Raw genomic sequence first — 26,094 nt, 5'->3', positions numbered from 1 at the left:
ATGGGCACTTTGTTGTTTTGCTCTTGGGAGAGAACCAGACGTGTCTTACCTGGTGCTGTCTATCACCTCCTGGCGGAGCTGCAGCAGGTACTCTTTTCGCCGGCTGGGCATGGCTGCAGACACCTTGGAGGATGAAATGACCTCTTGAGCAGAAGAGCGAGGATGTTTGCTGGGACTCAGACTGCGAGCTCTCCGGTAAGTCTGGAGACGTTCCTCCCTCTCCTGCCTCAAACCCTCGATACTCCTGCGGTGCCTGAGAGGAAAGATTCACAGAAATAGAAAATATAAAAACATACATTAGGTTAAAAACAAAGATATTTCCTGATCTAAACTAGGAAGTTTTGCCTTAAAAATACAGTCTACAACTGGCAAAGTTCTATAGCTGCTTGTGCTGATATAATATAAAACACTGATGCATTAAGAAGTTTAGCTGTTTGTGATAAACAAAAAAAAGGTTTGTCAAAAAAACATATTTGTATTTTCATGTCAAAGTAAAGAGCATTTGGGTCTTTTGTAATCTTACTGATCATACAGCTGCTGTTTGGTTGGCGCAGGGGTCGGTGGCTCCAGCTCCTCTCTGGACCTCGGGGTCAGCATCTTTAACAGCGTGTCCGTCTCTCCGAGGCTGTAATGCAGCTTGGCCTCTGTCAGCTCCACGGTCAGCGGTGTGGGGTTCATGCTGAGGTTGACCGTCGCCATCACCTGCTCCCTCTCCTGTCGCAGCCTCTCTATCTCTCTCGCCCTTCTGTCGCTCTGCGCCGTGGACTCTACATTCGAGCCGTAGCTCTCTAACTCGCCCCACTCAGTGCAGAGTCTGCTCTTGTCGTGGTCTTTGGTAGGAAATGTGGCCGGTTTGTTAGGGGGCTTTGACTGCTGTTGGCTGATGCCCGACCAGTTGGTGAATTTGTTGTGCATGGGCAGGTCCTCTGGAACAACCTGGTGGTCTTGGCATGGGGACATGCCTGTGACAGGTTTAATGTTCACAAGGACGTCTGTGTTGCACTCACTGGGTGCCAGAGACGCCATGTCGTCCTCTTGAAGTTGAACAGTCCTGTCACTGACCGGGGATGGATTGTAGGAATCAATGCAAAAATCGACAGAATCGACTGCAGGTCTGGTGCAGCTTGCCGTTTTTCCAGGTTTGGCTTTGGCCTGCTGTTTGTGCACATCGGTCAGTTTTAATACGGGGGAGACGTGGTTCTGCATAGTGCAAAGTTTTGTTGAAGTCCTCCACTGCTGAGAGGTCTTCTGCCATTTGGGCCCCTTGTCCTCATCGGTAACATTTCTCCTGTCAGTGTCTGTGTATCTATCCAATGATGAACTAAGGCTTACAGAGCACTTATCAGAGCCTTTAGGGCTTGAGCAACTCATTTCACTCACCTTCTCAAGTGATACGGACTCTGATTTACAAGAAACATCACAACCCTGTTCATCCTCTGAAACATCATCCTCTGATTGCTTGCTCGAAGGCACAGTCGGTCTGTCTTTGTCAGAACTGCGGTCTTTACTTCTATCCTGATATTTTGGACACAATGTTGACTGGCTTCTTTTCTGATTCACGCGTAATCTTGCTCCCACAGTCAGTATTGGAGATGATGCACGGTCTGTATACGTAGCTTGCTTCTTTAAAAGTGATAGGTCGTTTCTTAAAGAGGGACTGAGGTTTTCTTGGTGGCCGTTTTTTGATCTGCAGTTGATTTCCGATACTGCGACACCTTTGTGGCACAGTGCCTCTGATGGGCTTCGCTTTGAGCCTCTAGAGGAAGCAGATCTTACGCGCCTTTGACATTCACCGGCGGTCTTTAGAGGACTTGTTTTAAGAGGACCGTCCTCTGATCGTGGCGCAGACCTTTGTGCTGCAGCAGAGGTGTTAAACCTCAGGTCGGGCATGCTCTGCACCTTTTCATCTGCCTTACTCTTCAGCACACAGTGCACATTATCGTCTTGGGAGACGCTGACCACCTCAGAACCGATCACTTTGACGATCACGTTGACTTCATGAGATTTGGACCTTTCACCGGTTGGCTGATTAACAGCGACTTTACTCTCTTTCTGTAGCCTTTCTGTCTGGATCCCAACATCTACAACTGTTTGAGTTGAGCAGTCTCTCTTGGCGAAACCACTCGACTCGCTGTAAGAGATGCTGACGTTTGACACGTCGGCACTCCTCCTCGCGCTGGACTTGAGGGCTTCGCCCGCCCTCATTCCCTGGACGTCCCCCAGCAGGTCTGAGGTGCTGTCGATCAGCTTTGAGAGGTGAACCGACATGCTCTCCATACTGGCCCACGTTGCAGATTCTTTAACATCCACTTTGGTTTTCTGTGTTGTCGGCCCATCAGTGACACTCCTTTTGTGCCGCTCTTTCCTCTTTGGAGCGGTGCTATCGTTACGAATATTCACCATCTGAATACCTCGCTCAGTTTGAGTGCCCTCGTCACATGTCCTCCTTCTTTGGGTTTTGCTTGCCTGGGTCTCTTGTTCAGATGAGTACACTAACACAATTTCATCCACCTGACTGGAGTTGGTACCAAAGCCACCTGGAACATCGTTACTTGAAGAACTGCCGGTCACCGTCAGCTTGGCGAGACGATTGTGAATATCAACGGACGCCTGTTGGCAAGGCGTAAGTTCAAATGTTTGCTTCACTTGTTCCTTATAATCCTCCACGCTGCTAAGTGTACTGGAGAGCCCCTTGTTTGTGGCATAAGCGCTCAGATGGGAATTGAAAGGCGAGTCCTGCCCGTTCAAACCGTTGTCAACACTACAGCATCTTGTTATGCGTTTCTCTGCGCTGTTCAGCAGTGGAGATTTACAGGAGAGGTCCGCAGCACTTCCGAATGCTGGGTTCTTGTAACAGTGCTGGTTTGGGTCATCGTCTTGCCACTGGTGAACAAAAGGGTTGATATCACTGGAGGCAAAATGCATCGGGGAGTCCTGAGACTTCAGTGCATGTTGTGGTTCACCTTTCTTTGCATGCGGGACGTGTTTTTCAACATTTGTCTTCTGTGACGCTGGTAAAGAGTGTCTTTTATGGGTGTAATCTCTACCAGTTTTAACTTCGCTTCTACCTTGAGTTCCAGTCAAGCAATTCTTCATTTTGGATTTGCTTGCTGACACTGTAGTAGAGGTATCTGCAGTGTTACTTCGAGCCTGTCTGGCCTCTTGTTTGCCATTACTCTGAGTGCCAAGCTTTACCCATTTAGATGAAAACCGGCTATGATGCACCCTGGCGGTTTTGTCATCCTCCTCATCCTCATCTGATGACTTAAGAGAAGACTCGGAGGAAGAGGTGGGGTGAGTCTGGATCTTAGACTTTCTGAATCTCTTCGACTTGGCCTTTTTAGACACAGGAGCAGAACTATCCTGTTTATCACCAGGTGTGTTAAGCTCCACCTGTTTGGAGGTCACAGATTCACAGCAGCTGGTATTTCTGATGGCATTTCCAGAAATCTCTGGAACGTGTGCTTCAGACTGGCAGGTCAATGATTCTTTGTCATTTTTCATGTGACAACACTGGCATTTGTTGTTGTAATTCATATTGACGACACAAGTCTGAGTCAAGTGACTTGACTGAGTCTGTGGACGGCTGAATTGATCCTGTGCTGCGACACCGGGTTTACCTCCTGTTGGGTTCTCTGCTTCACCATCGCAGCCAGGAGCAACAACACACCCTTTCATAGAGGCATTTTCATCAGCGGGTGTGTTCTGTCTTTGCAGTCTGAATTGAAGACTTCTTCCATCAGATAGTAATTTAATGGATCCAGATGTATGAGGACTATCTTGGAAACACTGTTGTGTTGTCCTTGACGAGTTCTGTTTGTACAAATAGTCTTCATCAACACTGGATGCGGCTTCCATGTCGACATCCTTCACATGATTACAGCCACAGTTTTCTTTTGTGTCACCCAGGTGTGAAGGTGTTTCATGGGCTATTTGGTGAAGTTGTGGACAACCAGGGTTCACAGCAGGGACATCCAAACAGCTCTGAGAGTCCAGTTCATCCAGACATGTATCACTGACGACGGGATTACAATGAGATGTTATTTCTTGTTTACCTAAGTCATTCGTTTTCTGAAATAAAGCATCTTTCTCCAACATTTTTCCTTGCGAATCAATGCATTTTCTTCTTGAAGAGGAATCACTAGTTGAAAACAAGTTGACTGGTTGCAGAATTGGGTTCCCAGAGTGCTCACACTTTCCCCGACTCTCAAGTGTAGAATCTGATTGGATGTCGCCGTTTCTGGCAGAGTTTGATGTTCCATCAGAGGAGTTATGAGCCTGGTCAATCTTCTGCGTCGCCTCAGTAGATTTAAGCATGTTGCTCTCATGGCTAGCCCTCAATTCGGCTGGCGGATCTGATGCAATGTGCTCCTTCTTGTCCACTCTATTATCACTTGTCATCCTTTCCAGTGACGGGTGTTCCACAAGGACTGCTCCATCTTTCACCTGATCACTCACTTCCTCTCTCAGCTCTCTTTCTGTCCATCTATTAACGCCAACATGACATGCAGACGATGACAAGGTGCTCATGCTTTGACTCCTGCTCTTTCTGTCATCATCGCTGCCAATCAGTGACAATCTCATGTGCTCTTTCACCACTTCTGAGATCCTGAGATCAATGGCGCTACAAATGGCATCTGATCTGCATAAGTGCTTTCTACTTTCTTCATGTTTCATGGGGTTGTCAATTCGGGCTTCCCCACCTTTTGTTTCTGCGGCTACTACCTTTATTGTTACATCTCCCTTTTCAACTATTTTCCTCTTTCCCGCAGAGGTACCACTCTGAGACCTACTGTCATCATATTCAGAGTCCTCAAAGATCTGACAGCTACCTCCAAGTTTCTTGCACACAGGATCAGAAACTGGCGATGCCACTGAAGCCGCTGTGTCTTGTCTAATGCTGCCATCAACACGAAAAGAATCAAATCCGGGGCTGTCAGATGGTTCCCCTTTTGAGTCACTGGTGTTATTATTGTCATCAGGCCAAGTATCTTCCTGGCTGCCAACTGGTGGGGAGCAGAAAGTTACCGATTCTCTGCTGTTGCTCCTTTTTGGGATTTTCAGGCTGCCAATGAAAGCATCCTGCCGTTCTTTGTTCCTCTTCCTGGAATTTTTACAAGCAGACTTCACAAGCTCCTGCTGTAGTGCAATGTACTGTTCAGCGCCTTTGGTTTCAACCTTGTCTGACGTTTTATCCTTTGTAAAAGATACATATTTGGTATTTCCAAACTCACACTGTTGTATGTTTTTCAACTTTTCTGTTGCACCATCTAGATTGCATAGCACTTCATTTTCAGTGGAAGGTCTGAAGGCACTTGCAGTGTAAGACATCTTGTTCAATACTTGGCCTTGGTTTGTAGGAACTGTTGAGAACTGCTTCAGTGATTGATAACCTGACGTACACATTTCAGTGTCAGATGACATTGTAATGTCAGCAGGCACCATGTCAGGTACATCTGTGAAGACCTGGAGCAATTTTCCTTGTGATGCCTGTTGGTTAGTGTGGTGGATCTCAGAGGGTGACACACAAGACAGCTGATCTAAGGTCAGTAAGGATGCTGGACCTTTGTTGCTGCTGTAGTCTGGAGTATCTATAACTACCTTCCTCACATTTTCTATTTGTCCCTCTGACTGCTCAACACATCCTATGTCTGTTGAGGATTCACCTGCTGTTTTTACAATCTGAAACTTTTGAAAATCTAATGTTTCTGATGTGCCCCTTGAAAATTCAAGATTGTGTTCCTGCACTGTTACATTTACACCTTCGGTGCTGGTGGATGTTGAGCCACAGCTTGTAGATCCGCTCTGAGAGTCTGAGAGGTTCATACTGGTTGGACTGGGACTGCTGCTGCTCTCTACACCTCTGAACATCATTTTTCTTTGGAAAGGCAAAGAATCCCTGTGTATCCTGGGACTGTCTGCTGCATCAGTGGAGGACCAGGCATCCGTGAGCGCCAGCAAGTTTTCTGGCTCCCTCGCACTGCAGCTGCTCAGAGAGCGCGGGCTGCTGGTCGAAGTGGTCTGCATGTTCCCAAAGTCCTCAATCAACTTGTGTACAGTGTCTCTGCCTCTGGAATCTGCTACTGATGGGTTTTGGGAAGGAGGTCTCCTTGTTGCAGCACTGTGTCTTGATTTTGGGGAGCCTTGCTGGCTCCAATATGCCTCCGCTGAGATTACCTGAGCTTTCTGACAGCTGTCCCAGTTTAAACTGATCTCTGCCGTTCTATTGTGTTGCATGGATGAATGGGAGCAATCTGTCATCAGCGAGCAAGTTGGCACGACTGTTTGGCTAAGCCTCTCCACTGCAGAGTATTTCCCACTGCTCTCCACAGCCAATGAATCTTTAGACATCTGACTGTCTTCGCTCTCTGCTTCGCTCTGAGCTGCTTCCTCGTGTCTCAGCTGCTCTGCCAGGGCTGTCGCGTAAGCAGAAGACAGGGAATCGAGAGAGAAAAGACTTTCACAGTCTGACGTTCCTTCAATACCGTCTTCTTGTTCCTCCTCCCATCCGATCAATCCCTGCTGTCTCTCAACCCATCTGCTGGTCTTGTTCATCAGAGCCTCGGTACTGTGCCACCGCCTCTGTCTAATGTCCTCAAACGGAGCCCTTTGGTCAAGCTCCTCACACGAGACGGCTGTTTTCACAGCACATTTGCTTCGGCTCATCTTGGTGTCTTTAAGGCTCCTGTCTCTTTGTCTCCAGTGGAATTTGCTCGCTATCCTCCCCAGAGGTTTGGGGCCTCGTCCTCCATTTGCAGCTGATGGAGGTTTCCTGAACACTTTGGACAGGGCTGTTTTTAACCTGGGCCCCACAGACCGAGAGAAAGTCTTCCTGATGGTTTCTAGTCTGTTGCCGCCTGCATGGGGTTGAGTGATGTCATTAATGCAAGGGACAATCTGAGAACTGGGTTTGTGTGTTGTGGGTCCTTCTATATTTTCTTTGCTGACTGGCTGCACAAAAGTTCCAATTGGTGACTTGAGAGTTAGCGTTGAGCTCTGATCGGATCTTTTCCGAAAAGACAGGTCTCGGTTTGGAAGCAGGGGTTTTCTTTCTGGTCGTTCCCGACAGGAGTGAGCTTGAGGCTCCTCTTTGACAGTTTTTCTGATGTTTTCAGAGGAGCTCACTCTACTCCTGCAGGCTTGGCTTTGTCCTGAGATGAGTGTACCAGAACAACTCTGGGTTCTTTCCCGAGGAAGACACTCGTCCGACACCCACTTTCTGCTACCAATGGAATCCGAAGCTGGGGAGGAATTTGACGTCAGTTCTGTGGATCTGTTTCTCTTGAGGAAGTGTCTGTAAAGGACAAAAAACATTTAAATAAAGAATATAACAGCTGAAATTTTCTGACTGTATAAGGCCCTGTTAGTTAAGTAAATAGATTTCTTCCTGCCCTCCATGCAAGTAACTGTAGGTTTTATGACTGCGTGCTTACCTGAAGATAGGAGTATTCTGTGGGTAGAGTCGGGAGAGAAGATCTGCCGAGAATGAGTGTCTACGAGAAACAAATGGTCTTCCCCTGAACTTCGAGGGGGACCCCAGCTCAGGAGACTCTGGGCTGTCTGGTCCCGGAGGCAGGGCCCTTTCCAGCCGCTGCAATTCCCTCTTAGCTTCCAACAGATGCCGTTTGCGGGCGATTCTCTCCAGCTGGTAGTGCAACCTTTTCCGACGGATGCGGCTCTCAGAGCGGCAAAGGGCGTGATGCTTAAGTAGCTCCTCCTGCACAGCCTTCTTCCTGGCCCTTACCACCGGGGATGGATGATCCACTGTCCCACCTTTCTGATCCTCACATGCTTGACTTGTCAGGCGTTCCAGAAGCGGTGCAGGGATCAGGTCTGTTTGAACTCCGGACTCCTGAGTGAATCTCTGCTCCGCAGTGGATAAGCGCTGTTTCTCCTGCAAAATCCACTGCTGGACTGTGGGGAAAAGATTTACAGAAGGGAATATTTCTCAGTATATTACATTTGATGTGATTATGCATTTTGCTACAAAACTTGGCTTGAATTTTGAACATTTTAAAGCAACCGCATTTCTCAGTGTGAGAGTGTGGAAAGCCTACTTACTCTCACTGTGCTGCTGTCGGAGGTGGGCCTGCTCCCTCTCCAGCTCTCTCTCAGCCTGTCTCTGTTCAGCCTGAATCTCCTGTCGCAAATTCTCCACGTAGCGCTGCTGCACCTCCACGTGCTGCCTAGCAGTAGGCTCTTCACTGGGGGAGAGGCAGGCACCCAGCTGCTCTTGAAGCTTAACTTCTTCTACACTATAAACACAGACACACAGATCCAGGATAAAATACAGACTGAAACACTGATGGAAGATAAGCACAGACAACCAGAAAAAGTAAAACAAATGATTTTATCTCACCTTGGCACAATTTCCCCTCTATAATTTAGTAGTTTGGTGGTAGCAGGATTAAAGTAAAAGCTACTGTTGTTAGTCTGCGTCTCAGCAGTAACCAAGCAACAGCCCAGCCTGTCCTGTAAACAGCTAACTGGGGTTGTTCACGAGGGTGGGGGCTAATAGAAACACATGCCCTCTCCACCAAATGAACTGAAACAGGCATGAAGCACTGCCCTATTTCTACAGCATGAACACTGGTACAACACATGTACCTTACATTAAATATGCATGCTGTGAGTTGGCAGAATAAGCTCTCCGTACACCACACACGTACACGCAGAGGGAGGAATACTGTGTTGTTCTGTGAATTTGTCTTTGGAGGTTGGTTTACCTGTGGTCAGGGGTCAAGGGGCAAAGGTCAATGTAGGTGCAGCTCATGCCACCTTCACTGGCCTGAGAACAGTAAAGAAAAGATCAAGTTTAACATTCACCAAAAATAAAAGTAAATAATCACAACAACCAGAGCATCGCAGTCATCCGCTCATTATCAGCATCACGACTGCCATCATAACCTGCAGCATCATTTTAATTTTGGTCCGAGCACCACCCACCCGTCTGCGTTCCCGGAGGACTGCTGCCTCTGCTGGATGGTTGAAGCGGAACTTATGCACTCCTCCCAAGGTGATCACCGTCCCTGGAGACAGAGAGACGTATCCTTCGTCACAATTTGAGCTCATCCTGCGACATTTTGTTGATGTTAGGTGTTGCAGCGTGTGAGTGGGGAAGGCTGGGTGTGAGTGTGTGTATGTTTATCTTTGTGAATAATTTAACTGTGCACCCTTAAGTGTGCCTGCATATATAATTGCACATTAACCCATTTATGTTATCTGATCTCATCTGTGCATCTTAAGTCAGAGTGTGTACATAATTGTACATTAACCTATATATACAGTATATGTACCAATCACATGACAGCCCTTAATGCTCAGTGCCAAGTGCTGCTCAGGTCTGGTTTTATGTAACAATGAATGTTTATACTGTAACTATTCTGACTGTAGCTATCAGCTACAAAGACATCTTTGATAAACACAGATTTTATACACAAAATATGTTTTTGTACTGTTTTCAATTGAGCATATGTCAAAAGGATTAGCAAATTATCACATTCTGATTTATTTATGTATACAGCGTCCTAATTTTTGGAATTGTGGTTGTTGTACATTGCCGTTTGCATTATCAGTGGCAGAATACACAATTGCACGCAGCATTTGATAAACTTGTAATCTGAACAGAACTCTGGGATTTGAACTGTTAAGACATTCTTAGTGTCTTAATTACACAATAACAAGTAATTATAACAAGTGTCGCTAAGTCGCATATGGATCATAACGTTGTGTGACTGAATGTGACAATAACTGCCTCAGGACATTAAAATAAGAATTTTTATTTATCATCAGTCGTGTAAGGTGCATGCCTGCATATCCACAGGAGTCAGATCACTTGTTAAACACATGCTCCAACTTTCTTTTAGCAGTTCATTTTGACTACAAACTTTACAATCTGTGTCCCGCGTACGTAAAGAATGCAGTGGGAACAAACTGTACTGTTGAGGACAGGAGCTGACCTTGAGCCAGTCTGCAGGGCTCGGTGACCTCTCGGTCGTTCAGCAGGCAGACGCAGCCCGGCAGCGGCCTGAGCGTTACCACACCTCCGCGGTTTTCAATCTCACAGCTGGCATTGCCCTGCAGAACTACAAACACAAAGACAAGTCCACGTACGGATTTTAGAGAGCTGTGCAGATGCAGCTACTGCACGGCTCACATTCAGCGCTCAATGCAACACTGAATGAGAATTCGATTTTAGGGTATGTTTTACTATGCATTCTCTTTCAGTAGTTACAATCTGCTGTATATTCGTGTGTCTTCCTTCATGCTCCATGTTTTATGCTGCATGTTTTGTCTAAAGCTTCCAGTTTACCACTCTGTGACAGCAGTTTGAAAAGGAATATTTGCATCTGGATAAGGAAACATGGCAAATAATTAATAAATGATACCTATTTGTGGCTCTTCAAACTGCTCCTGAGGTCCAATGTGGGTAACTCCTTCCTGTGAGAAAAAACATTATGTAAACATGGCAGCTATATTCAAAGTCTACACAAACAAAAACATCCAAACAACTACTGAGCACAGTTGCTGGTTATGCTTAAGACACAAGTACTGAGAACTACTGTCCTTTCACAGAGCTGACAGGAAAAATATCATTTGTTTACTCTGAAGTCTTATCTAATGGGATTAAAAGCTTTCTTATATGGTGTCAAAACCACATGTGCTCCCAGGTGGCCTCAGCTCTTCACATGCAGGAAACAGTGTAATTGTCAGGCCTAAGGGTATGCTTGTCATTGTCAGAATCAGGACAGCTTTAGCTCCCCTGAGTCCTAGCCTCAGAACTAAGAGCCTCTTATCCAACCAAGCTTTAAGCATTGCAGAAGACACACACACAGAGAAACGGGAGATCGACAGGACAGTTGGAGGGTAGAGTGAAGAGAAAAGACAGTGGAAACGCACCTTTTCTCAAGAGTTTTTCTAGCAGAAGAGAGAGAAAAAGTAGGAGGAGGAGGAAGAATCTAGTAGGGAAAAAAGAAACGGTTTCAGTGAAGACAGATGACAAATCAGTAACTCCAGAGTTGGGGAAAAGTAGAGCAGATGCAGAAAATATGAGTTTGTGGGATTTTGCATCATGTTGTTCATGCAAATGTGTATTTTTAAGTGTACACAGCATGTGTGCAAATGAATGACGTGTCTCTGGGGACGAACAGAAAGACACCGAGTGAAAGTACACACTTAATACCATCCAGTACAACTACATGTGTTTCACTATTAATAATATTTCTGCACTTATTTTAGTTATGTGATTCCTAACTAACACGTATTCTACATTAAAAACACTCATAAAGAAAAGACTTCATCAAGGAGGGTCAATGACTGCTCATGGACACGGCACGTCTTTTCTCTTCATACCCTGAGGTGATAGAAGACGACCCCCGTGCTGAGAACGTCTCTATCCAGAGTGACCAGGTGTGGTTGGAGGGAGTTGATGAGGAAACCGGCCCGGTCTCTGTTGATGTCCACGCTGTACTGCTCCAACAGCTCCTTCTTGTCTCTCCAGCTCTCCGACCAGTCCTTCGTCAGCTGCTCCACCTGTGGAGGAGACGATGGAGGAAGGTTAGTAAGGGTGAGACCAATAGCCATTAATACTATTACTCCTACTACTACCACTACCACTCCTCTACTACTTGTAATACCACCAGCACCCCAACTACGACTAATACCACCACCTTTACTACTACGACAATGTTAAATAATACAAATTATTTACTATATTTAGCTGTCTTATATGGTATATTTGTAAATGTTAAACTACTACTACTGGGACCCCCAGTAGTTAAAGTATATACATTTACTATATTCAGCTGTCTTACACGGTATATTGGTAAATGTTAATGTTGTGTCTCAGATACAGTACACAGAGTAGCAGTACTTACTCCAAAGCATGATACCAGTGAGATCTACTACTGGGATATCTGCTGCTATCCCAGTATAATACAAGTGAATATATAGATACTTCTTTACTTGTATCTTCTCTCAAACCTGACTTGACTGGAGTTTAAAATTCCAGAACAGTCAGTTTGAATAATCCTTAGCAGCATTTGTGATGATGGACCAATCAATACGTCAGAAAGGTTAAAGATGTCCAAAGCGTTAGCTTTTGAGGGGTGAGGCTTTATGTGGGGTCACATAAAACCTCCAGCCTTCTGATTACACGTTGGCCTGTGTTTCATTGAAGTGAAATGTGCGTCAAACTGATGAAAAATGTCCAGCTGAATATGACGGCAGACCGGTTTGACGTGTTGAGGTCTACTGTATCTGTCAGGCAGATGTGACCGTCTGTGTCCACCCTGTTACCTTTAATTCATTCTGCAGCACGATGTCAGAAAGATTTCCATCCCTCTCATCGCTCAGGGATGGACTGGGATTACGCTGCTGTCAGTCAAGAGAGTAAAAAATGATCAGTCAATATACTGCGCGAGCGGAAAATGTCACATTCATTACAATGCGATTCAAGTCACCCAGGGGATTAAAAATGGCACCAAGACATACAGCACTGTATTAAGTCTCTGCTACAAAAACTTGTAATGAGAGAATCTCTTTCCTTCAAAGCTTTACAGTACTGAGAGGGTAAACCCAGCAGTGTGACTCCCTGGGAGTGTTAGCGCTCGCTATGATATAACGGTAAGAAGGTTAACGTACCATTTCAAAGCTGAGCAGCATGCTCTTCAGCCTGTCAATCTCTTCTCTCAGCTCCCTGATCAGGCGAACGCTGGCGTCCTGTGCAGAAATCAGAACCCACTAAACACACTGAGCTCAAACGTGACGTCTAGTCGTCAGACTCTAAACAGCCACTGACCTCATTAACCCGAGGCTTGTTGACAATATTCCTGGCGTGCGCGGCGTAGCGCAGGGTGCTGAGGGTCTCGTTGTAGCTGCTGGCGCAGGGTGACACCGCTGCAACACAACAAACACCCAAGTGAAAGACACACATGCAACAATTAGCACTCACATTACAAGAAATACGTCTGTAAGCTTCCTGAGTTTCCTGAAGGGACCATACCGGTGGTTTTGCCAGTGTGGTCACATTACTGCAAAATATTTTCCAAAGCATAACCAGTACTTTTAAATTTAATTTCCAACCTTCCAACCGCCCATTAGAGTTCATACAATGCAAAAAAATAACTTGCCTGGGATTAAGTGGATGTTCTCAATGAACGTTAAGAAATCAATGCACACACATTTATTTTCAGAAACTCTGCAACAGAGACTTGAGAGTTGGCAACCATTTAAAAAAAAAAAGGGCCACATTTACATTTTTCTTTTCACGATGAATTTTCATTTCATATGTTTGCCTTTAGGGTTTGACACTGATGCAAAACAGCTTGTGTTGCTATTCAGCACCCAACTCTAAACGTCCAGTTAAAGCTTACTTGCAATCATGATGGTCTTGGAGTTGCCGCCCAGGCTGTCTTTCAGTAGCCAGGTTAGGACTGAGTCTCTGTAGGGGATGAAGCAGTGCCTCCTTCCTCCTCCTCCTCCAGACAGGGAGCTGCTGTGGCTTCCCACCGTGCTGCCTTCGCCCTCAGAGGCCATACTGTTGATACTCTGACAGCTGCTAGACATCTGGGAGTTCTGGGCTGTGGAGGCAGTGGGAAGAAGAGGCAGATAAGGGATTTATGGAGAGAGCGAAGGGAGTACTGTAAGGATAGAGGAAATGTGGAGGGAAAAACAGGAATCTGAGGAAGTTCATGCAAGATTTAATTCTTCTGAACTTCAAACTGAATCATAAACAGCATCTTCGTTTACCAAGAGCAGATATGACGATGCCCAAAGTGACCAGCGACTTGTTGATGTTAGAGCCCTCTGTCAGTCGGTCCTTGCAGTAGTGGGGGTCCGCTCGCTCACTGTCAGACACAACATAAACACAACATGAGGTCGCGTCGTTTGCAGGGGGAACCGTAGCAAAGATCCACTAGGGGGCAGTTTTGTCAATGACTCAAAAGATATGAGGAAAAAAAAAAACACTTCACAAAAAGAAATAGCAGAATTACCTCCCAGCCAAGTCCACCAGGTTAATCTTGCTGACAGTTTCTGAGGGGAGGTTGTTTTCTAGAATTGCCTGTCGAAGACAAGAGCAATCATGGAATTTTAAAAATCAGACAGCAGATGTTTGGCAGACCGACTCTGTAACAGATGAGGGGAGCAGTAAATGAGACGACTGGAGGGCTGAGAGAGACGATGACCTGTGTGTACTGGATGGTGAAGATGGCGTGGGATCTGCTGCTGGCGTCATGGTTGTGGGTTGCAGCCGTGATCCGGTTGGCGATGCCTTCCTCCAAAAGGTCCATGGCCTGCTTGCAGTCTGAGACTACATGCTGCGACAAGTCTGATTAGAGAGAAGCAAACAGGGGAGGAAAACGCTGAAAAAACGAATAGACAGAGACTGATGTGGTTTTACATGAGCCGCAAAATGTTCATTAATTGACCTAATTCTCACAGCGGGAAGTAATCCGCTGGAAGAACGAGTGCAGCGGATGCAATTGTTGGGAATCAAATAGAGCTGCGAGATATGAGCAAAATTTCATGCCCCAGTGGAGGTAATTTCATATCCAGGCAACAAAACATCATGACAATATATGACATTTTCTGTAAATTCAATGAATATATAGTTTATACAAAATGAACTAAAGGAAAGCCCTTTTTCTGTTTTTGCTTTTTGTAATACTTGCTGGCTGTAACAGCTTCATTTCCCCAGTGTGGATCTTATCAATCTAACAAAATCTAAAATATTCATGTACAAAATACAAACAGGTAAACAGACAACACCTCTCAACTAAACGAATATCAACCTAATATGTGAATATGGCCTGACGTGATTCTTGCACAGGCGGTAAAAGAGGTTTGTGGTGTTTGAGTCCACTTGTAAAGTACAGTTTTCTGGGCCGTGTCAGACTTTTCATACTCAAACCAGGCCAACATGTGACAGAAGTAGGCCCTCTTTCAGGTACGAGATCCTCGTTTAGTCTACTTGTCTGACCAGAGTCCTTCTCCTGTTTCCCGTTCTGTGTCACAATCACTCTCCTTCGTGTTTGTTTGTGTCGCCTTCCTGCCTCCACACACGCCATGCGGAACAACGCAAGGCATTGTCCAAATGATTAAAAAACAAAAAAAAAAACAAAAACGTGATTTGTGACGAAATCAACGATTGAGAGGGAAGGACAGAGATTTACATTTAAGGTTACACATGGCTGCCGTAGGTTACACTGATATATTGAGTAAAAGTCAGCAGTTTCACTGATGGCACTACAGCAAACAAGAAAGAGATTCAGGCAGAGAAGAGTCAAACAAGCAGAGGGACAGAGATGCGAAAAAGACACAAACAGGAAATATGTCTCATCAATACTTGCTCACATGTGATCTGTAATATTTTCCCACAGCATTTAGCTACAAAAAAACCCTCTAACAATGGTCCACTTCCAGGCGTGATTCACATACTTTAAGTGGCTGTAAAACACATGCACAGATGACCACAAAGGCTCGTGGTGCTAGAACATGTGGATACTTTCTCCTTGTTTTAAATAGAAACATTTAGTACAAATATTTGAATTATTTCTAAAGAAAAAAGGAGACCGTTAAAGGCTGTTCGATGGACACGTGTTGACGGAGAAGTAAAAGCTGGGAGTCCTAAATGTGCTCTGTGTGTGTGGTGAAGTGTTCTCCTTGGAACCGCAAGGAAATGACTTCACTTCCTCTGGTCAACTGGGATTTCTTCTGATACAGACAATGAGTGGATGTGGAGCTTTAAACATAGAGAGGGGTGAACAGATGAGAGGGAGAGAAAGAAAGAGGGGAAAAAGGATGAGGAGACAGAGGGAGAGGTAAAGCAAGAGGAGCTAAAAGAGGAGGCTGGATGAGAGCCGGAACGGCCAATGCTGGACCCGATCAAAGGCTCCACCGCCGACCACAGCGACTTGTAAACTAAGCTTACACGAGCGTTACTCAAAACCCTGCAGACTGTGTTTTACATCAAAGCGTGACAGGAAATGTACCTCTGTTGTCCACTCTCACCTTCACTCTCTTCATAACGATTGTTTCAGACAAATTTTTACTGTATGATTCACAGCGTGTTTGTACACGTTTCACATTCATAAGAGCATAAAATCTAAATATGCAAAAATCTCGCTGCATGTCTGAGACTTAGGGCTGCTGCTGGGCTGTTTAAAAGAGCACGGATTTGGTTCCTTACTTTAATCTTGGTGAAGTTATCCTAGCAGGGTAATGAGAATTTGCAGCCTCTAGACCTCTAGTTAAGTATTTAATCAGTAAGACAGAAACGAGTGGAAATGATCTGTTGATTTCTTTGAGCTCAACATTTTATGGGATCATGTTTGAACATTGAATTTAAACTAGAATTCATTTCATTGCTTTTGCTTGCTTTGTGCTTTTAGTACAGGTATCTCTTAACCTTTCCTGCATAGGTTTAGTTTATGTCTATGTGTGTACACATAGGTGTACACTGGGCTCAGGAACATGCTGTAAAACTGTAAACTTTAAATACTGTTTGCTTTCTTTCACGTCACTTATTTTGGGGGCAGCTGGAGTTGAGAATTAGCATCTCATGTGGAGAAAGGATGCTTTTCAAATTTAACCTGAGGTTCACCCTGCGGAGTGCAGAACATGGACGCACGCTCACCAACGCTCACCTTGCACATAGGGTCCTTTCTCAGGGTGTTCTCTAACTCTCAGCGAGGCTCTCTTCTTCTGCTCTCCTCGTCTCAGCAGGTCTCGCACACGCTCGTTGTAGATCTCCAGGAAGCTGCAGGGACAGACGGATAAGACAACATCTAATGTCCATTCTATGCACCAATCAGTGAGATGCATGCCACAGGCCTACATTCAGTCCCATCACACACTGTGTGAGTTGTTTTAGGACAGTTCATCCTCCAGAAGTAACTAATCTTAAGCTTACCTTTCTGGCATCTTGCCTTTATTGAAAAGCTGACAGTGCAGAGAGACAAAGGAGGTGATAATGCCTGTATTTTAACAGACATCCTACAGTCTATGCTATGGAAATTCTAATCTTAGAATTGTAAAAACACAACATTTTTCCATAAATGACTTGCAGGGAGAACCCAGAAAACATAATATCTGCTTTGCCAAATGAACATGATCTTCGAGAAGTTGTTCTCAAGCTGCCTCCAGCACCGACAAGAAAATCCTGTTTCTGATTTGCTTTGTATTGCGTGCAACTCTGCAGCATAATTGTTCGGTATGTACCCGTCTAATTTGAATTTCAGGCAGAGCCCCAACAGCACTGCTCCAAAAGGCGCAGGCAATAACACAGAGCGAGATGATAACGCAGTACCTGATCTCCACTCTGCTTGAGTTTTGCCCATCAGGAAAAGTGTCCTCAGACCTGAAGAGACCCTGTGAGGGAAGGAGAGGTGCAATTTACTGCAAAACTGGATACTGGCTGAATTATCAGTGTGCTCACAACATTGAATTTTGACGTACCTGGCAGATCCGTGGCGTCAAACCAATAGAGTCCTGATGAAAAAAGGGACAGTAGCATTATTTGGCAGGTGCCAGGTAGAATCAGGTCATAGTAAAATGCTTTTCATTACAGAGTGCTGACAAAAGCGTGTATACAAAACGCATGTAACGCATGCAGTGATTCTAGCGTCCTCCTCACCGGTGTTCCCATCATGGTGTATGTCTTCCCAGATCCCGTTTGGCCGTAAGCAAACAGACACACATTGTAGCCCTCAGAGGCACCAGAGAGCACCGACACACCCAGGTCCTGGAACACCTGAGGAGCAAACACACACAGACCCTAAATCACAAATACGCAAAGAAAGGTAGACGACTATAAATAACTGAGAGGAGGGTGATGATTCAGGATGAAAATCAATTCAAATATACATGTTAACGATGAACATTTGTCAGTGTACTTTACAGAAAAGCAGCTGCTCTCCTGGGCTGATGAGGTGTTTACAGTGTAAGCCGATGTCCTTGATCTTAATCGCGTTGTGTTTTTACATGAGTGTGGATTTACACCAAGGTTTCACTATCACAATGCTGTGGCTCCGGGCCAGTGGCAGGGAGGTAACGTTGCTTCCTGCTGAGGTGTTTGGCTAAGGAGCAGGGAGGTCAGCTAATACTCTGGGTAAACAACTTTGCAGAATGTGTATGTGGAAGAAACAAATGTGAGGGTAAAAGGACTTTGAAAAGTGGCTGGGTCAGTAAAATAAACCTCGCCTAAAAGCTCAGTGGTGAGACGTGGGATCCGTAGGAGTCCCACTCAAAACAATCAACCGAGGCCTCTTGTTTCCCTTCTCTCTCCATGTCTGCATCTGAGAGCTGGAGTCTGCAGATTATTAGCACGAGGCCACAGCTGACAGCGTATGAAATCTGTCTGCGTTCATGTATCATTCTGTTTTCGGGAAGAAACAGATAATTTAATCAAATAAACACGTCAGCTTTGGTAAAGGCGCTGTTGTTGTGTGCACTCCTGAGGGTTGTCATAAAATCTGCAAGAACAGTAGCAAAACAGTGAAAATATTAACTATCAAACAAGCTCTACTGTTCTGAAATATTATTATATTTACATTACAGGAGTCACCGAATATGTGTGTATAGAACTGGGTGAAATTAAAACTGTCACAGTGACCTCACAATAACCGTCATTATCATCACGATATTATAAAGTCATGATGGTCAGCACTTCTTCGCTGCTATATATACATATAAAATCTGTCAGGAAATGTGTTGAGGTGAGTTTTAATGCAATTTAAAATGGAACATTACCTACAGCACCTACACCACTTTCTACATGTGTTACTTATTAGAGGTAAGGTTAAAATGATCCATCCTTTATATTGTTACTTTTCATTTGTTTATTTCTGAGAAACAAAGAGAAAATTCATCAAAACAAGGCAGCCTCATCGGCAATCCAAAGGCCAAGTCCAAAGGCAACACATGCCTTGTCGGGGCAGCAACCTGATCTAGATCAGACCTGAGACACAGCACATTCCCCCCCAGAACCATAACACACCCCGGCGATCGGTGAGGGGTCCCCTCCCATAGCCCCCGGACTCAGGCCTGGACCGTGGATACTGGTGGGAGAAATGCTCACAAAGCTACTACAATCTTCAAGGATCAAACGGCGAGTCATTTCAACATACCTCCCATGTGTGCGGGTGTGTGTGACCACCAACCACTGTCAGGAGGACCTGGAGCTAAGCCTGTGTACACTCTAGGCTTACAGAACGGTGGGAACAGGTTTAGGTTGGATGAGGTTGAAAGCTCTTGTGAAAGGTCTGGATCTTGTGAAAGCACCATGAAAGGATTCGGTGGTCATCTGGTTGTTCTTAGGAGTGTGTGAATGTGTGTTCATATTCAGCAGCCTTGAGGGTTCTCTGAGAAAAATTAAATGTTCAATGCTGATACGGTGGAGACCAGTGTCTTATCTAACCACAGTGACCGCCTGACGGAGCAAAGCCAACAATGAGTGAACCAGCGCCCGAGGTTAGGACTGAGATTTATCCAAATGTAACACAGAATACTGATTACCTGCTGCAAAAGTACAGATACGTTTCAGTTACTTTGCTTTCAAAAGCCACAGAAGCAGATGTGGCTGAAACTAGTGTTGGGCCATTGGACAAATATATCGGCTATCTGTGATTGGCTGGGTCCATCTCAGGTGTTTTTGGGTGATATTCGTCATTTTATTTCACTAACGTAACGGTTTGCCTCTGAAGAAGACGGGAGTGATTTTGACCAAACCAGAGCTGGTGATTTCTGAACAGTGGAAAGACCGTAGAAGACAGTTTCATGATTTATTGATTCATTGTTTAGTCGATTGTGGATATTTTTCAGCATTTTGTTTGATTTTCTAATGTCCACAGAGTCCAAGGTGACGTCTTCAAATGCCTTGTTTTGTCTGGCCAACAGTCAAAAGCTCAAAGGCCTTACAATTTACCATCACAGAAGACTAAGAATGTGAGGATTTGCCGCTTTTCTCTGCTTTATATCATTATAAATGGAATATCTTTGTCTTCTGGCTGTTGGGAGGACATAACAAGACATCTAAAGATGCTGTTTGGCCCGTGGAAACTTGTGATGGCCATTTTCACTGTTTTCTGACAATGTACGAGCAAAACAATTTATCAAAAAAGGACTATACACATTAGTCAATACAGAAAACTGCAGCCTGAAACCCGACCACCATTTTTCATTTGAAAGTATTGCTGCGTAACCAAGCCAACCATGTGCAGACAACAGCCACGTGTGACTTGTAAAAGTGCTGCCACAGCGGCTGCCTTACTCAATGACCTTATAAATCACCCAACAGGCATTTAACACATCATCATTCCCATGCACAGGAATCCATTCAACACTTGTGACGAAAGACGGCTTTTTGGGTCTACCTCAGGGTGAAATGAACAATTATTGTCAATATGAATTAAGATGCAGATTACTTCATTGATTACTCGGTTGTTTTGCATGAGAAAAATGTCAGCAAATGGTGGAAAATGCCCATTTTAATATCTCAGAGCCACAAGAGACTTATTCAGATTGCTTATTTTATCAAACTAACAGTTCAGTACTTTCATACAAGTCAAAGAAAAGCATGAAATCCTCACATTTCTGAACGGGTAAACAGAAAGTGTTTGGTCTTTTTGTCAACCGGCTAGTCAATTAATAAATCAATATACTATGCATGAATCTGGAAAAAGGGGGAAAAAACACCTGAATTTAAGCCAACAGGTGGAATTCATTTTAAATCTTGTTTCATGTTAACAAGAGAAATGGCTGAGCTTCTTACGCAACCACTGCCTGATAAACAGTAATGTGCCAACAAATGTCAAAGTGTGCAGTCCCCCTGGAGTCCAGACCACCAAGTGTTGCCCCCTGCCTCTTGGCTGAATGGAGGCTCAAACATGAAGACAAAGAGCAGCGTCTCCCCCGTCTTGTCCTCATCCCACTATTCAAAAACAGACACAGACACCCTCTCCTCCCTCAAACACAGACAATCAATACGGCTCTTGTTAAAGCTGACCCTCTTAAATTCACTCAATGGGGGCTACGACAAGGCTGAGGGTCCCTCCAGGCTTTGCACAAAGAGCAGGAACTTCTCTTCAACTTCGCGCTCCATCTCTGAACTTGACTCTCCGTTTTCTCTCTGTACACTATTCCTTTTGTTTTCTGTTTCTACATCGTTTTGCCTGCTTGTTTTTATCAAAAGTCTGCAAAATACTTTAAATGACCTCTGAACAAAACCACAAGAGGACGCATAACCTTATTTCAACCTCCTGAGGGAATCAAAACTGTGTGAATGAGTTTGTCTAGACAGGCCATGTTAGGCGACATTAAAACAATCCTGCTGTTTGTCATTACTGTCAAACCAAATTAAATTTGTAGACTGTCATTTGAGCCATTGTGCTCCAACCTATTTTCACAGTGGGGCTGCAGCGTTGGGAGGTATTCTTGGCCCAACAAAGCAATTCAGGTAAGAGACAGGTTGTATTGTGGGAATGAAAATGCACTCCAGGATCAAATGAAGCAGGAGAAAAACAGCCCAGAGATGAAGTGACTGGGTCAGAGCCACAGTAAGTGTGCAGGCTGATCTGTTGCCTCAAAAAACACAGGGGACAGACTAAACCTCCATTAACAGGAAGGCAACTGTCAGGCCGCTGCACGTGTGTGTGTGTGTGCGCGCGCGTGTGTGTCTGCGATTGGTTTACAGGAAACGGTATCCACGACAAGGACAAAAGCCAGAGAGTTTGCTTCCGTCTGTGAGAAATAAACGCACAAACAATCCAACAATGAAGGAGGAAAAGCAGAATATAGATTTCATTCTTGTATAGGAAATAGGTCAAATCCATCAGGCCACAACAGAGAGGGAGGAAGGAAGCATAAAACAAGGCTTTGCGGTTAGAAAATGTGGCAGAAGGGCTCCAGATATAGCTGAAGGCAATGAAAAAAGAGTCTGTTTTGGCTAAAATGAAGTGCGTAGAGTAGATGAATTGAAGGTTAGAATCCAAAACATGACTCGTCGCACACTTTCTCCCATCCATCTCCCGAATACAAACCATATAATCATGCAGAAATGGAAGCTTTCAGAGAACAGAGGTGTCACTTTTTATTTCATGCCACAGGCTTCTGCTATATGCAGCATCTTTTCATTTCATTTTCTTTTGTGCAGCCATGCAGGGATGCGTTAATAATATCTATAGATATTTGCCTGCACAATAGTCTCTTCTGCAAATACAGCTATCTCCAAATCAAATGCGTTGCCAGGCTCGAACAAAATTTAAATACCAAGCAATGCCAAGAGACTGAAGAAGAGAGCAGGTTTGCTTCCACACAGCTTTAAATTAATACCACCACATGATACGCATGACAGGCGTTTTTAAATCAGGCGGTGACATACAGAGATGTTATCTTGCAAAATCCTTCTTTGGCAACAGGTCTGAAAAGGAAAGTTCAAGTGTCACGCGTGAGTCTAAGTTGGACCAGACCTCTCTGAGGAAAAGGAGGCCTCCTGAAAAACAAGGAACCAGCTGCTTTTCATGGCAGCATTGGAGTCCATGATAAAAACTGTGCTCCATTCCATGTTGGTTTAGAAACATGGGAAACACTCTTTTTTTCCTCCAAAGAAGCAGCCGTGTTGGTGGCCTGGTAACAGAGAAAAAAGTGGAGGACGGCAGCGAAGTGGGTGAGAAATATGGAGGAAGAGTGGCAACAGTGAAAGAGAAAGACAGAATGACAAGGACAGGCTGACAAGAGTCAAAAAGAAATGGTGTAATGCTTCTGTAATGAGTTAAGTCCTGTAATCACTGGCTGTGGAAAATGCCAATTTCTGGTCTGGTTTTATGTGGCCTGCTCTACACTAAACCCTGGAGAAGTATTTATGTGTAGTGTGTGTGTGTAAATGTGTGCAAGATGTCGTCAGGGGTGATGGCAAACGTCCAGACGAGCGAAGTGAAGCACTATGCCACATTTAAAAACTCCGGCTCCTCAGTGCTTTTGCCAGGTTTGATGCAACCAAGAGGACCAAGATGGATTTTCCCCCCACAGCCGCTCTCACTGGGAAGACGCCTGTGAGCTTAATGCAAAGACATGAGACTGCAAGCAAGAAAAGAGGCTCACAAGGAGATGCAGCTTTCTCCCAAACTCTCCATGTCCAAGACTGGACAGCTGCAGAAGAAGTGAGGGTCCCTCGGTTCCCGTCCCACGCTTTCCAAGTGGGTTACACAAACACAACAGCTGGGCCCTGAGCAAAAGCTAAATGCTTCTTTAGAAACAGAGGAAGAAAAAAAAAATCACCGGATCCTCATCTTGACTTGAATCTGACCGAGAAGCAGAGGTGAAAGTTGTATGTGTTGTTGTATGTGAGGAAAGGACCACAGCGAGGGAGGGAGGACGCAAACAGGGAGACAGAGTCACAACCAGCAAGGAGAGACAGAGAGGAAGCTGTTTGGCCGGAGTTCAACAACGCTCTCGTTTGTCACACTTGGACAGAATTTGTAGGTCAAATTAGCATGGAGGGCTGAGAGGGAGGGACAGAGACGAGCAGGCTGTTCTTCATTTCCAGGCCTCCCTGCACATGGGAATGAAGGACAGTGGGAACAAAAAAAAAAAAAAAACTGGGCTCTCTGGCAGTGCATTCCATTTCTCAGTGTATGCTCTTGTTTGAACTGAGACCGGTGCAAAGGCTGGACTTAAAACAAATAAATAAAACCATATCTGGAGAGAGTTTGGGGATTTGCTGCTCCTCCCCAAAGCACAGCTCTGCAGAGTGGAGCTGCAGGTCACGCTCTTTATGGCCAGCTGGAAATGACTTCTCCAGCCTTCAGACGGATGGGAGCCTATGAGGGACAGGGGGACAGTGTAGGTTCCTTCACTGGGGAATACAACATCACTAGAGTTTGACATGAAAACTACTGTTTGGCTGTACTGAGTGGCTGACTTGAGAACCCACACCCGTCTGTTAGGCCGTGAATATTGCTTTGGCACCCAGATTGCCAGTTATAATGTTGTTCTAATGAGTTTTAATGTGCAGGCTTTGCTCGTCTGTCTAACAGGAGTTACACGCACCTTTCAGCTATCTAACCACTTTCAGTCTCTGTTGTTACAACTCCTCTTATCTTCTGCCTTCACTGACAAAAAGCAGCGAGTCGCTGCATAAATCACAGGTGCTTCTCCTGCATCCACATGGTGCAGTCTCATATTTCTTTGGTGGCAGCGTGTGGTTTATTTGGTGTCCTGTTTGTAGTTAATTCAGACCAGGCCGGACTGGACTGTGTTGGGGGGGGGGGGAATAAATGCTCACTTGTGTTTGTGTGTGTGTGTGTGTGTGTGTGTGTGTGTGTGTGTGTGTGTGTGTGTGTGTGTGTGTGTGTGTGTGTGTGTGTGTGTGTGTGTGTGTGTGTGTGTGTGTGTGGAAGATTCTCACACAGGGAAGCTATTCTTTCAGTCTGCAGCACCACTGACACACAGACCTAGAAACACTGCAGGCATAATCGAATCACAAACTGCATCGACAGAGGCACAGAGAGAGAGGAGGAGGAGGAGGAGAGGGAAAAACCCCGGCAAGTCGACTCCTTCTGGCAATAAAAAACAGCATTGTGCTCTGAGACAAATCCTCAGCAGTGACGTCTTTGCCCTGAAATTTAACTGCAAAAAATCATTTGGTGAGGCAGCTGTGAGTTTGGCAGGCGAGAGCTGGGGGCCGCAGAGGCACAGTGGACCCCCTGCCCATTTCCCCTCCTGTCCTCCCCTCCTCCTGCTCCTCCTCCACCCGAGGAATTCGCATTCCCACTTTCTCTTCATCTCCAATCGCTTTCACTTTCCTCTCACCATGCTTCTCACTGTCAGAAGCAATAAACAAGCTGAGGGCTTTGTGTTATTAAATAGTGAGAAAAAAAAGCATTTATTAGCTCAATATCGAGGCCCAAAACAAAGGCAGCACTTAGACAAACAGTCCCTGTTCTCTCCTGCATTAACTCAACAGCTGGCTCCCATTAGGGATTATGGTTCTCTCTCAAAAACCTGCTTCGTCTCACCTGGCAGAGTCCTTCTCCCTCCTCTCTGCTCGACCTTCCTCCAGAAACGTTTATCACCCAAAGACACAACTTAAAAACTGTGCCCTCCATCCTGTAAGACAAGTTTTTTTTCTTGTGGGGAGGCCTCAGCGACAAGAAAGCGACCACGTCTGCACGCCAACATATACTTTAAGATACCACATTGCTGTCTACTCTCTCCACTGTAACAGTGCATGAGGATGGAAACCAGCTCAAGCATCTGGTGGAAACTATCAGTGATGCATGGACGTATGCAGCGGACAGCACAGTGCAGGAGTGGGGAGGAAGGTATAGGGGCTGGGCGGCCAATCTCTGAGGGGCCCTGGGCGTGGTGGTAGTGGAAAAGCAGGAGTTAAGATCCAGTTTGCCCTTGTCTCATTCCACCGTGGGCTCAGATTGTCTCAGTCTCAGGGGGACCACAGCGCAAAGACGAATTCAGAGCAAGTCCCTCTCTTCCTGCTCTTAAAAAAGAAAAGCATGCCAAAACATATTTCTAGAGCGGAAACCATGAGAAAACCCAGAGCAAAAACAGCTTCACCTCATTAATGTGTTAAAAATGCATGCAGTAGGATGCTCGATAAGGGAGAAACTGAATCCATAACCTCACTTGAGAGCAATTATCCAAATGTAATGCCACTGAGCGAAATGAGGCGACACACCAGAGTGGGAAATTAGTCCCAACGCTGTCATAAAATTTTGGTTGTGGATGACAAGTCTAGCTACTCAAGCTGCCACTTGGACAGGCTCTTTATTGTTCTAAAGAGCAATTTCTCTGGTAAAATAGTTCAGAGTGGCTCCTGAATCACAGAGTCCACCTGCCACTGTTGATCCATTAATCTGGCTCGCTGCCCTACTACACAAACACTATTTTCTGCTTGTGCGAGAGGCGCTGCGGCTTTAGATCCACCAGAGAAACGTCCAATTCAAATATTTTCAACTGTGATGTGATCAGCAAACGGCTGACGTGGTCATCTACGGGATTCTTTGTTAAAAGGGACTATTCTTTGGATTCTGGGGCAGAAAAAGAGGTCAGATTTAAATCCAGCAGCTCTGTCTTTCAGTG

General features: G+C 45.2%; 1 protein-coding gene across 1 annotated transcript in view; it reads right to left on the bottom strand.

The window, feature by feature from the left end:
* Positions 1 to 26,094, bottom strand: part of stard9 (StAR-related lipid transfer (START) domain containing 9) — a 38,978-nt gene that overhangs the window by 6,078 nt on the left and 6,806 nt on the right. Inside the window, exons 4-23 of the mRNA XM_070978591.1 lie at positions 17,636 to 17,752; positions 17,458 to 17,490; positions 17,309 to 17,370; positions 16,647 to 16,759; positions 14,187 to 14,329; positions 13,995 to 14,062; positions 13,750 to 13,847; positions 13,374 to 13,580; positions 12,800 to 12,897; positions 12,643 to 12,720; positions 12,298 to 12,375; positions 11,353 to 11,532; positions 10,389 to 10,440; positions 9,960 to 10,085; positions 8,947 to 9,029; positions 8,727 to 8,788; positions 8,062 to 8,255; positions 7,434 to 7,914; positions 524 to 7,294; positions 50 to 253 (exon numbers count right to left, since the gene is read on the bottom strand). Coding sequence (XP_070834692.1) covers positions 50 to 253; positions 524 to 7,294; positions 7,434 to 7,914; positions 8,062 to 8,255; positions 8,727 to 8,788; positions 8,947 to 9,029; positions 9,960 to 10,085; positions 10,389 to 10,440; positions 11,353 to 11,532; positions 12,298 to 12,375; positions 12,643 to 12,720; positions 12,800 to 12,897; positions 13,374 to 13,580; positions 13,750 to 13,847; positions 13,995 to 14,062; positions 14,187 to 14,329; positions 16,647 to 16,759; positions 17,309 to 17,370; positions 17,458 to 17,490; positions 17,636 to 17,752 — 9,248 coding nt within the window. The remainder of the gene's footprint in view (positions 1 to 49; positions 254 to 523; positions 7,295 to 7,433; positions 7,915 to 8,061; positions 8,256 to 8,726; positions 8,789 to 8,946; positions 9,030 to 9,959; positions 10,086 to 10,388; positions 10,441 to 11,352; positions 11,533 to 12,297; positions 12,376 to 12,642; positions 12,721 to 12,799; positions 12,898 to 13,373; positions 13,581 to 13,749; positions 13,848 to 13,994; positions 14,063 to 14,186; positions 14,330 to 16,646; positions 16,760 to 17,308; positions 17,371 to 17,457; positions 17,491 to 17,635; positions 17,753 to 26,094) is intronic.

This window comes from Chaetodon trifascialis, chromosome 14, assembly GCF_039877785.1.
Source record: "Chaetodon trifascialis isolate fChaTrf1 chromosome 14, fChaTrf1.hap1, whole genome shotgun sequence".
NCBI lineage: Eukaryota > Metazoa > Chordata > Actinopteri > Chaetodontiformes > Chaetodontidae > Chaetodon > Chaetodon trifascialis.
This window is presented reverse-complemented; position numbering and strand designations above follow the sequence as displayed.